At 34.8% G+C, this 14,175-nt stretch overlaps 1 protein-coding gene across 13 annotated transcripts in view; it reads left to right on the top strand.

Moving 5' to 3' along the window:
• The window catches only part of FAM126B (family with sequence similarity 126 member B), a 56,268-nt gene that overhangs the window by 23,739 nt on the left and 18,354 nt on the right, over positions 1 to 14,175 (top strand). For all 13 annotated transcript variants that reach the window (XM_040562394.1, XM_040562405.1, XM_040562399.1 and 10 more), the window contains 6 exons: positions 1,947 to 2,025; positions 3,041 to 3,142; positions 8,799 to 8,978; positions 10,926 to 11,006; positions 11,593 to 11,708; positions 12,564 to 12,659. In XM_040562394.1, the coding sequence (XP_040418328.1) occupies positions 1,975 to 2,025; positions 3,041 to 3,142; positions 8,799 to 8,978; positions 10,926 to 11,006; positions 11,593 to 11,708; positions 12,564 to 12,659 (626 nt within the window). In that variant the 5' untranslated portion in view covers positions 1,947 to 1,974. The remainder of the gene's footprint in view (positions 1 to 1,946; positions 2,026 to 3,040; positions 3,143 to 8,798; positions 8,979 to 10,925; positions 11,007 to 11,592; positions 11,709 to 12,563; positions 12,660 to 14,175) is intronic.

Genomic DNA, 14,175 nt, shown 5'->3' on the forward strand with positions numbered 1-14,175 from the left:
TACGTGTTGAGATCTGTGGCCAGATGAGTTTAAAAGGCCTCAGAAAGTTCTGAGTAACAATTTCTCTGGCTCTCCTTTACCCTTTGGCTAGTAGATCAAAGATCCTGTCTGAGAGTTAAGACAACAAATAGTTTTGAGCAAGGAAAATGATTTCAGTAATGCTAGTTTTTTCATAGTTTTTAGCAGTAAGAAGTCCAGTAGATTGAAGATCTAAGCTAAGTCCATCTGAGTACCTAACAACTTCAATCCCGTTAAGATTTTTTTCAGTCATCTTATACTCAGGGTAAGAGCTTTAGTTCAGTCTTTTCATTGTGACCCATAAGCAACTGTTGAAAGGAGGCTCTTTACTGCACACAGTGCTCAAAACCCTGTTAAGTTACTTGTATGATTGGCTGTATACAACTCTGTAGTGAAGTTAACTATATGATTAGGAATGTAATGCAGTGTTTAAAAAACAAAACAAACAAAAAAAAAACCCTGCTAGCTCATATATACACACAAGATAATTTTCTTCCAAAATACAGAGGTTGTACATTGTATCTTTTTTTTGGTAACCTTAATCTTTTTGCTCTTTTCTTTTGTATCTTGAAGAAGGCTCTTCTCATTTCTTCATGTAAATGTCTCGTCTTTTGCAAGCTATCAGAATTTTAAGGTGTATGTATACCATGTCAGAAACACAGTACTGAAAGTAATCTAAAGGAGTTGGGAGAACTTTTATTATTTAACTGGGATAGTCAAATAAATCACCCGGCAAAGAATGTTGGAAGGGAATTTTGTGTACTGAGAGTATAATGTTGTCATTGTTACATGTCATTTTTCTTCGTCTTTCCTGTTTGCTGCTTGTTAGGTCTGAAGGTCTTCATGATGCTGGTGTCAGCTGATATAAGTATTACCACAGCTCTTCCTAGTATTCCTGCCAACACACACATGCACACTCTCCTGTACAAGACAATATGAAGTCTGTAGAAGAGGCAAAGGCATGCTTTTGTTTTTCCATGTCTTCTGCCTCTCCTGTAGTTAGAACAGATTTTGCTAGATTTTTTACTTTTTCCTGAGTGAAATTGTATAATACTGTTGCTGCAAACTGAAGAAATTGATTTTTAACTTTCAAGCAAATTATACTTAAAAGAAATGTGGTTTGGACCCATTGTTTAATTTTTCAGATCTTATATATCATCAGGACACATTTGCCATTTATGACAGGTCTCTCAACAGGTGGTTGTATTACTTCAAATGCAGGTTTTGGTATCTTATATTTGAATGTTTTCTTTTAATGAGAGAAGCTATGCAAAGGAAGTGAAGCCCGAGAAGATAAGGATGTGACTGAAATGATTTGAAAGCTTGCAGGCAATTTGTGAAAATTCAAAAGATGTTACAGTATTTCCGTTATATTATAAAATGGAAAATAATACTAACAATTGTCCTTCGAAGTTTTCTTTTTGTTTTGTTTGCATATTTCTCAGCATTCCAGCATATTTTTAGAAGGGCTAAATCTTGAAGCGTTTCTTTTAAGCTGCACAGTTCTCTTAAGAAAAAGCTTTAAGGAGTAAAGTTCTGCTATTAGGATTTCTAATAACTGGTATTATGAAACTGTTTTACTTTGAGGTGTATCTAGAACTGTCATTACAATGTTCTGCGTGGTTTGTTCCATGATGTTATTTATTTTGCTCCACTTGTCTTTTCTTTGTACTGTATTTGGTAAGGGAGCAAGAATAGATGATGCATTTGCCTTAAATAATGTACAGTTTGGCCTGAAGCACCACATCCTTCTCTTTCCACCTCCCTCATTCATGTGCAGCAGTTTTTTCTTGTTGTTGGGTATTATATAAATGTACTGTGAAATTGTTGATAGCTTCTCATTGAGGTAGGATTTTACAAAACTAAGTTTTTCTGCCAGAAATCTTCTTTACTGTCTTTTCTCTTCTCTTCTCTTCTCTCTTCTAAAGGTAAGAGAGAAGCTATAGAAGTAAGAAAATGTTGGGATCAGAACGAGGTGTGGTGGAAGAATGGCTGTCAGAATTCAAGGTGAGCTCAGAAGATGAATGATAGCTGTACCATTAGTAACATTTTAAATACTATATTTCAAGTTTTTATAATGAATGAAGCATGCAAAGGTCTATGTAAATATGTCAACTGGTACCTAATATACGATGCATAGTTCTAATAGCAGTTGATTTATATTAGTTGTTCTTGTAGTGCCAAACATTTGTCTTCCATAACAACGTGATTTTTAAAGCATATCTTACAGTGTAGATCAAGCTGACAGAATTTAACTGACAGCTGAATAATATTGCCTAAATTTCTGATTGAGCAACTTCTTTATTTTGCCTTTAAAAACTTAGTAGAAATGTTTGGGGTTTTAAAAATATCAAATAAAATATTGGACTGTTTTTACATATAGTTTGCTTAAAATGAGTTGTTCTATCATGAAGAATCGGAAGTATTTTCAGCTGTTTTGCTTGTTTATAATTAGGCTGAAATACAGGATAATGCATAAACAGGAAGACTGGATTTCATGCCTGTTATAAAATTAATGTTATTTAAATTAAGATTTAGTAATTCCTTACATCATATGTATGTAAAAATTCATTACATGGTGTTGTTCGAAACTTGTTGAGGAGCCAAGGATGCAAAATCTACAGATGCAATTCCTTGGTGGTGCTGTCTGTGCTCATTTTGCATTATCCATGCCTCTTGGTTAATCGACGCGAATTTTATTTAAGCCTTTGAAAAGTGCCCGTTAAATAAGGAATATCAAGAAAAGAGAGAATCCTCATTTCAAGCTGGATCAAATGCTTTTTATAAAAGTTATTTGAAACTGCTTTTGAAGTTAGCCCTGAATGTTGCTGTGTTGCCCCCCAATGCAGTTTGTCTGAAGAATTGGTACTGAATGAACTAGATTACAAGTCTGGAAAACTTACTCAGCTTCAGGAATTGTTCTTGATATTGGGGTGAGACTGAATGCTTTTGTGGAGATCTTTAATACTTGGAAGCATCAATTTAACAGATTAACCCCCCCCTTTTCTTTCTCCCCCTTTAGGCATTACCTGAAACACAAATTTCCAGCTATGCAGCTACATTGCACCGAAAAAAAACATTGGTACCAGCTCTTTATAAAGTTATTCAAGACCCAAATAATGAGGTAGGACACTTAAATAAATAAAGGTTAACACTCATACAGCTTCTACTTCTACAATTAAAAGTAGCGTAATTAAAAAGTGGAGATGGAAAGGAAGAATTATCTTTCTGATGTGGTCTAACATTGGGTACTATCCCTCTTTTTACTTCTTCTATTTTGACATTCACTTTAATGCTTTTCTGCTGAGACGCAACCTCCTCTGCTCCCAAAAATACAGTTGATGCTGTCTTCTAAATTTTACTTGCTACATCAGAGATAAAGCAGACCTTACAGTGAAACTCAGTAAGATCTATGTGCATCTTACTTGGTGGCTTATTACAATGGAAGATGGAATCAGTTTATTAAATCCTATATGCAATTAAAATAACCAGATTTTCTTTTGCTTATTACTAGTATTATGTTTGAGAAATTTGGTTTATACCACTGTAAACAAGAGCGGAACCAGGGCCCCAAAATGTGAATATGTATGTACAATAAAAAATTATTACCCCCATCCATAATTCCTTTTGCACGATGTAAAACTATGCTTTCCATTCCATTGCCTTCTACTACGTGTGATTCTGGGAAAGTGTGTGAAATTTAACTTCTAAATAAATTATGTAAGCATACCACTCTCTGCTGTGTAAACTGCTTTAGATAAAATGCTTCAAAATATTTATCCTCCGAGATTTCTTGTATATTTGTAAATATAATGGCAAGTGTGCACAGCAAGGAAGCTTTTTATTTTCCTAAATATAATAAAAGCTCAGCTGCTTTTGGAAGCTGAATGCGTGATTGAGCTTAAAAGATTACATAATTCTCATGTAATAAATAATGCTTCATAGGTGTCAATGTCACTGCAGTGTTACAAATAATTTGCATAGTGACCTTTTTCTTTGTACTGAAACTGCTGTTATTCTTTCCAACTTGAAACCACCTTTGCTGCTGTTGTCCTTTATCATATGTATGTGTGTACATATACTTCTGACTATGTAGATGCTGTCCTTTGCTCTGAGAATAAGCATTTGTTTATTTTTTCTATGATGCAAAGAACCAGATTTGCAAAATAAGCATCTTAAGGATCTGAAGGTGAGTTTTAAATTACAGCACACAGATGCTTCTTGAAACTGCTGTTGCTGTTTGGGACTGATTCTGAACTCAAGTATAAGATACGCAATCCCAAACTCAAAGAAGTCTAACTTAAAGTTCTGCTTGTTAAGGCGTTTTGTATTTCCTTGTCACATTTCTTTGAAACTTGCATGTGTGAGGAGTATAACCTCACACAAAAACCACTCACAAAGGTATATAATAAATTTGTTACTCTGTGTAATTCTGTGGTAATACTTGGCTTTAAGTGAGATTTTTTTCAAGTAGTTTATATAGGGCTTTATTTTTTTTAGGAAGATAACTGATTGCTTATGAAGATAAAGCTTATGTGGCAAACCATTACCATAGCCTACTTGCTGGATTCTTTAACATGATGGACAAGTAATTTTTTTAGTACAACTTAATCATAAAGTTTAAAGTTGTTTAAAACTTCCTGAAAGGGGCTGCTGTTTAGGCAGACTTGAATTTTGCTAGAATCACAGTACTATCTTGATAAGAATGGTATTATTCATTTAATGTGGTTCTACCATGTTTAAGAACCAAAACAAGCAACTGTTTCTTTTTTGACACTGTCTACCAATTCCAGAGCTAAGAAATGAAGGCAAGCAAACTGTCAAGTTAAATACCATTGTTACTTTCTAGTTTTTATGGAATTCTCTGTTTTTCTTAATACAATAAAGATAGTGACTGGAATACAAGTTATATAAAGAGGAGAGAGTGATTTTGCTCATAAGTAGCTTGTTTAACTGAGTAATTTTTTTTATTTTTTTTTTTGCAAAACATTTGCTTTCTAAAGTAAAGTGCTTTGGAAGTACTGTGTTTCAGATAGTTTAATAATTTTTTGAGTTGGTTTATGGTTATAGACATAAATGGTCTATAAGTTTTAAGCTAATGCAGTAGTGAAATTAAAGTATTGACTATTCATGTGTGGCTATTTTAGATTTAACCTGGAAAGCTCGGCTTGAAACAAAAATGAGATCACCTTTGCAATGCCAAGCAATTTCCAGACTTAGTACTCCTGAAATAACACCTAATTTCATCCTTCATGTTATACTTAAGCCTAAAATGAGCACGTTATTTTCTACTGTGATTGAATTCATCAAAAAGACAAGCATTTCCAATCATTGTTATACATTTTATAACAAGTTATATTTAACTTTAATATATGAGATGGTATGATTCTTAAGATTTGGCAACCTTGTAAAATAAGCCAAACTTTGAACCTATTAATTAGTCAACTTCCTTAAAACATGACTAGTGTGTATCTCTGTGAGGTGTAAAAAATGAAGTCTGCAAATTATGTCATTGCCACTTACTGTATCTAAGTCAGTAAAAATATTATTTTTAATTGTTATGCTAATTGCTCTTTAAGCTAACGGGAGAGCTCTTTTAATGCCTGGTTTTAGTTTGTCAGAAAAGAGAGATGATTGTAATGGTCTTTTTGGCTTCTATTTTTTTGGTTGACTGCTGCGCTACTCAGTCTACTTTAACATTGGACTGAAAGATCTTTGGGATTAAAAAAAGTGTGTGCCTGTTCATGTATGTATCCACTACTGGTGACAAATGCTCTGTTTATCCAGTGTCTTCTGAACATCTGTAGTTAGAGAATTCATTGGAAAAGGCTTTTTTTTTTTTGAAAAGCCAAGTAATTAGGTTGGAATAAAAGCATTTTATTCGTTATTTTAGTATCAGTTTTTGTGTTTTCAGGTGGAGTAAGATCATACTGTGTTTTGATAGGAAAAATTTGTGGCTTTGTGGCTTTGAAAATATTTTTGTTGTAGCATTTCTGCTGTTTTAGCACAACTAATATGAAAACTACTAGAAATGAGCAGTATTTACATGCTTGCAGTACCAGTGACTGGATATTGCTGTATGTTTCTAGGCAGCGTGGTCTCACTTAAAAGACTAATTTTATGAAACTTTCATTTGAAAGAAAGTAGAATTAACTCAGTAACTAAGTAGAACCAACTCTGGTAGAATCTAATCTGACTTCAGCTAAAATAAATTATTCTTTTCCACTGTTTAATGGGATTTGTATTAGACTGACTAATTTCAAAAAGGAAACAGCTTTGGGCGACTGTCATTTCTAATCTAACAGAAGCGCTATTTATAGCAATGCCACTGTATATATCTACTTTCTGATAATATTTGTTTAGCTCATCTTGGCACCTGTTTATCTCCTTGCAGATGTGCTTGTATTTATTTCCATATTTCTTCTTTTTTTAACACTTTCTTTCTGTTTATGCTTTCTTTTAAAGAAAGCATACACATATATTCAGTGATCTCTGAATTATTTATTAACCACTTTTTGTTTGACCATCTGAAATGTGCTAGGCTTTTCATAAAATGAGAATACATTTCTCTCTCTGAGGATTTGAATGTCTACTGTAACAGATGCTTTTAATAGTGTTACTTTTAGATAGGAATTTGCACTAAGTAAATATTAAGACAGTATACTTTTGCACCTTTAGAACATAAGGTGCTATACATGTGTGACATACCAGAATAAATATGCTAAATAAAAAAAGTTTGATGCACTTAATAAGGCAATGCTGTCAAAATGTTCGCAGTAGAAGATTTACTGGCTTTTAATTTCACTTAGATCCCAAATAAAAAATGACATATTAAGGTATATTACATACATGGCTTGTAAGAATCTTTGTGCTCCAAATTACTGGACTTCGCTCATTCTGTCAGCATTCTTAGTGTCAGCTTTCTTCCCTCCATCTCATGTGGAGTCTGCCTTTGCTCCTGTTGTAAAAACAGGCTTTTAGCTTAGAATAATTAGGCTGTCAATCAGAAGCCTTGTTACTCAAGATGCTTACACCAAGCCTTGCATAAGAAGAGATTTGTCTGCTAGCAAAGTTTTATTTTACATAGATGTGATGTTATGGCTTATGTAATCAGTGGTTTAAAATAGCATGCTTCTTTGACCAGGATACTGTGCATTAGAAATGGAACCGTGTTCACATTTTCTTGGGCACTGTAAACTTGATGCTCTCTTAAGGTAGCTATCTTGATAGAACTACTGTCAAATTTATGCTGGGTGTCTCTGAAGTACTAGAGTAAAATACCTAAGTCTAAATAAGTATACATGAAGTTTTACAGTCATACAGATTTATGGCCTTGCATGTTTCTTGAATTTCCAAGCTAAGCACTTGTAGAAATGGCTCTTCCTCTCTGCTGGTAGCAAGGGACTTGTTCAGAGTTTTAAGAGGATGGTTCGCAACAAACCACAGAAGTTCTTCCTCATACAGCAGAGCAAAGCAGTGACAATGAATTCTACAGGAAATTCTGGGTACTAAGATTTTGATGATTAGACAAATTAACTGAAGAGTGCATCAAAATCTAGGAAGCATGTCGCTTGTTCTCTGAAAGGCTTAACCTGCATAACCCTGGGGAGTGAGACTGTACTGAAAGAGGATTCATACATACAGTCTCTGATCTTTTGCTCTGCACTGGGTATTTCATATTTATGCCTTTTTGTCTCACCAGTATGACTTCTATCATATTGGTCAAATGCAGGAGTTTTATTATTCTAAAAAGTGATGTGTGTAATTTGATGTGTAATGTTTTCATGTGTGTATATGAGAGAGGCATAAAGCATGTCTGTTTAGAAAGAGAATTATGTGATATTCTGGCCTCTTTTCTTCTGACTGTGTAACTATTCTGTATGAATAGAGGCTCTTTAGGTTACATGGATACCTCAGTTTGTTGGACATTAAACCCCATGAACATTTTCCTTAGGTCAGATCATCCCATCTCCTAAGAACTTGGAAAAAATATTGTTTGTAGATACTGTTCTCAGACTGTATCAAAATTCCTCTCTGAATACATGTTGTGTTTTAGTAGTTCTTGACTCTGGTCTTAAAAACTTGATTAGTTATGGGAAGGGGAGAGACAGTTTGACGTGTTTGTGGTGGTGTTGTTATTATTTTGTATGTTCACTAGCAGTTTTGTGGATGCATTCTAACTATCGACTTAGCATTGTAGACTCTTAAAATGGCTGTTTTTTCTTGTGCTTACTGACTTGATAAGGGTCTTTTTTTGAAACCCAAAGGGCAGCTCAAGGCAGGAAAATGGTTTTGCATTGTATTGAATAAATGCACAATGATTGGGTTTGAGATTAAAAAGTAGTTGCTAAGAACTTAATTCATATGTCTGTCAATAGACTGATCATTAGCAGTTGCTACTAATCTTCAACCTTTATAGCTTTCTAAACCTTACAAATGTGCTATTAAAGTTTTATGGTGTGCATAGTTCAAGCCACAAGTCTGTCACACGCCTTTAATTAGTACCTGTGTACAAAATAATTCTCATACTGACAGCCCTAGAGAATAGTGTTCTCATTTCCCAGTACTGCTTACTTGTTCTCCTTGGGAAAAAGTACTTACTACTTATAGATCTCCTTAAAAGGAATACAAATTTGTTTTGGTTCGTTCATTTACTTGACATCAAGGAACATCTGCACTGGCTGCGATGGCTGCATTGCATATCCCTTATGTTTGCTATTGCATTCTCCCTTGTTAGAGAAGCCTAATGTTAATTTATTACCCTTTTTGCCTTTTCACAGCTCCTGGAGCCTGTTTGCCACCAGCTCTTTGAACTATATCGCAGTTCTGAAGTTCGGCTGAAGAGGTTCACATTGCAGTTTTTGCCAGAGTTGATCTGGGTGTATCTGCGTCTTACTGCCAGCAGGGATAGGCAAAGTAATGGTTGCATTGAAGCATTGCTGCTTGGCATTTACAACTTGGTAAGTGAGGATGGATGAGGAAAGGTTTGATCTGAAGTTTTCCATCACTGACCAGTAGGAATAAAGTAAAATATTAGAAGAACATAATTAAAATTATAATATGGTTGCATGAAAACACACTTAATCTATACAAAAAAAGCATAGTTTACTTAAGTTTTAGTAAAAAAAAACGTGTTTGCAAAGACATTCTTTATCGTTTGTAAATCCCTTTGGGACAGACATTTTAACTAAAAAGGATTATCTCATGGGCTTTCTTAGTGTTACATACCTGTAAGAACATGTAAGAAAATGAAGTATTCCTCTTTAATGGTGAAACATACAGCTTTCTACAGACCTGATTGTCAAGCATATGTTTGGTCAATCTTCCTGTGTCGCCTCCCCCCCACACCACCCCAGCTTACTCTGAATAGGTCTTTAAGTGCAGTTTGAAGCTGAACCTACTGTGCATGTTCGCACTTGAATACATGCATGTATACAGTTCAGGCAGATAGCTGTCTTGAGTGGAAATATGATTTTAAGAATTAGTAAAAGTAACTGTAGAAGATTAGGTTTGGCTGTTGGTTATAACAGTTGTTTTTTTATATCCTTACCTTATCCTGGAAATGTTTACTCATATTATGAGACTAACAAATTTGGAAATACTGCTAAGATAGGCATTCTCTGATGGGAATTTCCATTTTATCTAACTTGAAAGCATATTACACTGAAACATTGCCCTTCTCTCTACTATTATAGTGAACCACTCCTTTTAACTGTACCCATGATGAGACTGAAATTCTTTAAAAAATTAAAAGTTCTTGCTATGTGTCTAGATCAGCTCAAACAACTGGAATGGAAAATCCAATTATTTTAGATTTATTCTGATAGGAAAAAAAAAATGGAAATGGCTTGCTAATTGTTGGTACTGTTTGTTGGGTTGAATATTTGTCTTTGGCATCAGTTTTCTCATAGAGGTCCTTTTGTAGTTCCTTTGAAACTCATGTTGGTGATTAATGTTATTTAAGGACAGTAATTTCTTCATTCTCTCCAAACTCAGAAAGAGGCCTCAAAATGAACAGTAGCTACCTCTAAGTTTTTTTTTCGTTGGTTCAGTTGTTATTGCTTTGCACATCTACTGATACTGAAGGAGTGAAGTTACTTTGTCAATCTATGGAAGGTGAAAGACAATGATAAATCTTTTTCATTCTGCGAAATTCCATCAGTTCTCTTCCTACTGTGACTCTTAAAGCCTACTCTGAGTGCCGTACTACTTTGGACTAGGTTCTTGTGTAATCTTGAATGACTAGCTCATTGTTTGTAGTTTACAGTTCAAAGTGAAAAGGCAGGGTTTTAGACTCCTTTTTGGTACAACCTTATGTAATTGCTCTTAGAGTACTGGCTTTATAAATCGTTGGGTTTGCTTATATAGCAGCCTAGCAACTATAAAATCTGATCACTTTGGAAGCCTTTTGAGAAAACACTCTGTATATGTCTTACTGATAGAATGCCTGAAGAGGCTTTGCCAGTCCCCTTGATTTCACCTTTTCTCTGCGGTGCATTTATTATGAAGTGCTGGCCATTGTCAGAAAGTGACTCATCAGCTCTTATGTGTCTGTATCTTTCAAGCTTAAAGTTTAGCTTTGCTCCACTATGCAATTCTATTATAAATAAATGTTATAATGTAAAGGTGGGCTAGAGAAGCTTTTAGTTCTTGCTTTTTGATGAAGTCACGATGATCTAGGAGCCAATGATGTTTTTAACTGACGTCTGTGATAGAGGTCTTTCCCATTTTTAAAATGTGTATAGATTTGCTGATACTCTGCAAACACAGACTTTAAAGTGTTAACAGTCTTATTAGATCAGAGCAACTAACTTCCTACTGTTTAAATACCTTTCAAGAGTTCTATAAGTTTCCATGTCCTGACTTAATTTTTTTTGTTGCTTATTTTTGTTTGTTTTTAAATGCAGGAAATTGCTGACAAAGATGGAAACAACAAAGTTTTATCTTTCACCATCCCTTCATTATCTAAACCCTCCATATATCATGAGGTAAGAGAACTGCTATGGTAAATGAGACCTGGATCTATTAGAGCAATGAAAACCGCATCCATTTGATGCAACAGACCATTTTAAGTGCACCCTGTTGCACTGTGTTTTTGATGTCACTGTCTTGCAGCAATTAATGTAATCCAATTCAATAATAGCAATAGTGAAGTAATGTAAATGTTGAAAAAATGTTTGCTGACAGTGCCCATTCTGAACAGAGGTTAATTGTGTTGTAGTTGCAGATGGGTTGCTTCTTAAGTGTTATGATAAGAGAAGTCTATTTCCTCATTAATACTGTTTGAATTTGGAATCATGTTTTTCTTTCTCTACTGTTACTGTACAAGAGGTCTGTGCAATTAGATGACTATGCAACAATCAAAATTGAAAACTAGTCTCACCACCTCTACTGCAGTTTATGATAACGAAATCAGATAATGTTTTTAGATTTACTGTATTCTGAAACAATTTTCTTTTTTATAGATCACAAGACAAGTGTGTATTTTGGCTTGGGTGGTTAGGAGTTTTAATGCTTTTGGAGACCTTTTACTTATGGTTTACTTACTCTCCCTCTCCCATCACCTACTTCTAGCCTTCTACAATTGGATCCATGGCTTTAACTGAAGGAGCTCTCTGTCAGCATGATCTCATCAGGGTAGTTTACAGTGATCTTCATCCTCAAAGAGAAACCTTCACAGCACAGAACCGGTAGGTATCAGATGTAGTGTAACATTCAAGGTACTTCGCTAAGCAGTCAACAAGTCCTTAAACATTAAGACCAAATAGGTTGTATTTGGTCCTTTCCAAGCGCTAAATGTTGAGAAATAAAGCTAGAGAGCAAGTTAGTAGTCTTGAGGTATATTTTTTGTTTTTGCGTTGAACTTCATGTGTTCTTACTATTAATTTAGATGTGAGTAACTTCTTTGTCATTGCTGTGTCTGTCAGGAGTATCTTTGGGTTTATTCCTGTCAACTCAAATGTTCCTGGAAGTGTTTAAAAAAAAAAATAAAAATCAACTCTCGCTTGAGACTGGGACTGCTTTTTCCACAGGAAAAGGGGAATGAAGCTGAGTGCACGGATAGAACTAGGGATAAGTGATACTAGAAGCTGGATTTCCTGTTTCTGCTGCCTGAGGACATGGAAGATTGGGAGTCTACTCATCATTAGTCACTGTAGCCAGCATTTTTAGCCAGGTCCCTTGCATGTTGAAGAGCAGACTGAGCTGTATGACTAGCTGTTTCAATGCCCTGCTGTTCTAGTGACTCTCAGCTTTACCTGTGTTTAAAGCTAGCTCTGGAAAAAATGATTAAAAAAAAAAAAAATTTAAGTGTTACAGATTTGTCCAGCTCTGTAGCTCTTTGTCCAAATTTTATGCCATATGCTCTTCCCTCCATAATTCTTACATAGGTTAATGGTTTTCAGTAATAACAATTTAAAGTGAAGGTTTAATGTCCCATTTCAAGTTAGTGAATTATAATGGGAGAGGTTTTCAGGATTTGTGTGTTTACTTCTGACACACTTTCCTGTGAGGCAGTTTTGAGACTGAGTTTTGTTTCTTTTCAGGTTCGAGGTGCTGAGCTTTCTCATGCTGTGCTACAATTCTGCTATTGTCTATATGCCTGCCTCTTCTTACCAATCACTTTGTAGGATGGGTTCCAGGTGAGACATTTGCCTTTGATGTAGTTTTGCAGGGTAAATCTAGATTTCTAAATATTATTCCAGCGAAAAAGAATGAATTTACTTGTATTTAATAACCTAAAACATGTAATTTTTAGTCAGTCCTGCTGCAACTTAATTGCAGATTTGATGCTATGCTTGGATATAAATAAAACACGTAGATTATCTTACTGCTGCATTGGGTTTCATTCCAGTTACGTAACTTTTCTGTTGCTGTTCTTTGAGGAAGAAAATAAGGTGTTTTTTTAAAAAACTTTGCTCACACTGATTTGTCTTTGTCTGAATGATAGGTAAATCTAATACTTTTCAGTATGATCAGCTTTAAAATCTTGTGAGGAATGCATCTAGCTTCCTCTGCTTCCAAATATAAACGTGTCTTGTTTCCAATAATGGTTTATATAAAGTGCTTAAACAATATCCTGGGCTTTAGTTTCGTTTATTTTTTTTTCCTTTCTTTCCACAGTGGGAATGACATTCCATTTTCTGGAGAATTCAGTACTGTGAATTCTCAAACTCTTATACATGTCCTTTACATAATCTCCTGCTTGGATAGTCTTAGAAGCATCTGGTTGGCAAAGATCACTGCTTTATGCTCTGAAAATCTCAAGTATTTCTGATACTCCCATCTGCCTGTTTCTATAAGCAATTTTGTCTAAAATGAGATAAATTCTCTTCCCTGCTATCCCCAAACAGAGCGATCTCTTTAAGTATGTTTGATTTTTAGCTTGTTTGCTTCAGCACAATACTGTCATAAAAGAAAAACATTACATGCAATTCAGTTGCACGGCAAAAAAGGATCAGGCAAGTTTCTGATAATGTGTTTTCTCTAGTAATGCACACACAAAGTTAATTAAGATGATAGTCTGTTTTCCTTCCTCTAATTTCTGATGGCAGTGGTTTAATTCTTGGTGTGCTTCCATCGTCTTCATTTGAGTTATGACTGTGCTGAATTTGGCAAGTGTGTTCAATTTCCCTGCATTTGAAAATCAGATCTATTCTTTGAGTAGAGAGTAGAGGGAACATTTTATAGGCTAGGGATTTTTTTTATTGTTTGGAACAGTGCAGCAGCAACAATAGTTTGGATGCAACAAACCATTTACAACAATGAGATTATTTTATGATGAATTGAGTAAAAGTTGCACGTTTTTGTCTTCTGTGTTATGTGGTCACAGTTCTGTAACATGCACATTAAAGGAATCCATTTTCAACTTGAGTTATTGAGTTGTAGTCATTTTCCTTAATTTTCTAAATACAACTTCCAGAACTGTATTCATTTAGCTAAAGCTATGCACATTGTTGCTCTTCTAAGCATGCATTATTGAAACTTTACTGTAAACTTCATTTTTAACTTGTATTCTGGTTATTACACTCACAGGTTCTATAATAATTTATAATGTAGTTATTGGATGCCTAAAGCAGGAGTCACTTTGTTCCACAAAGAGCGGAGTAACCTGGAAACTGAAACTTCTGGGATCCTCCTTGTGTAACTGTGAAGCTT

This window comes from Cygnus olor, chromosome 6 (genome assembly GCF_009769625.2).
Source record: "Cygnus olor isolate bCygOlo1 chromosome 6, bCygOlo1.pri.v2, whole genome shotgun sequence".
Lineage (NCBI taxonomy): Eukaryota > Metazoa > Chordata > Aves > Anseriformes > Anatidae > Cygnus > Cygnus olor.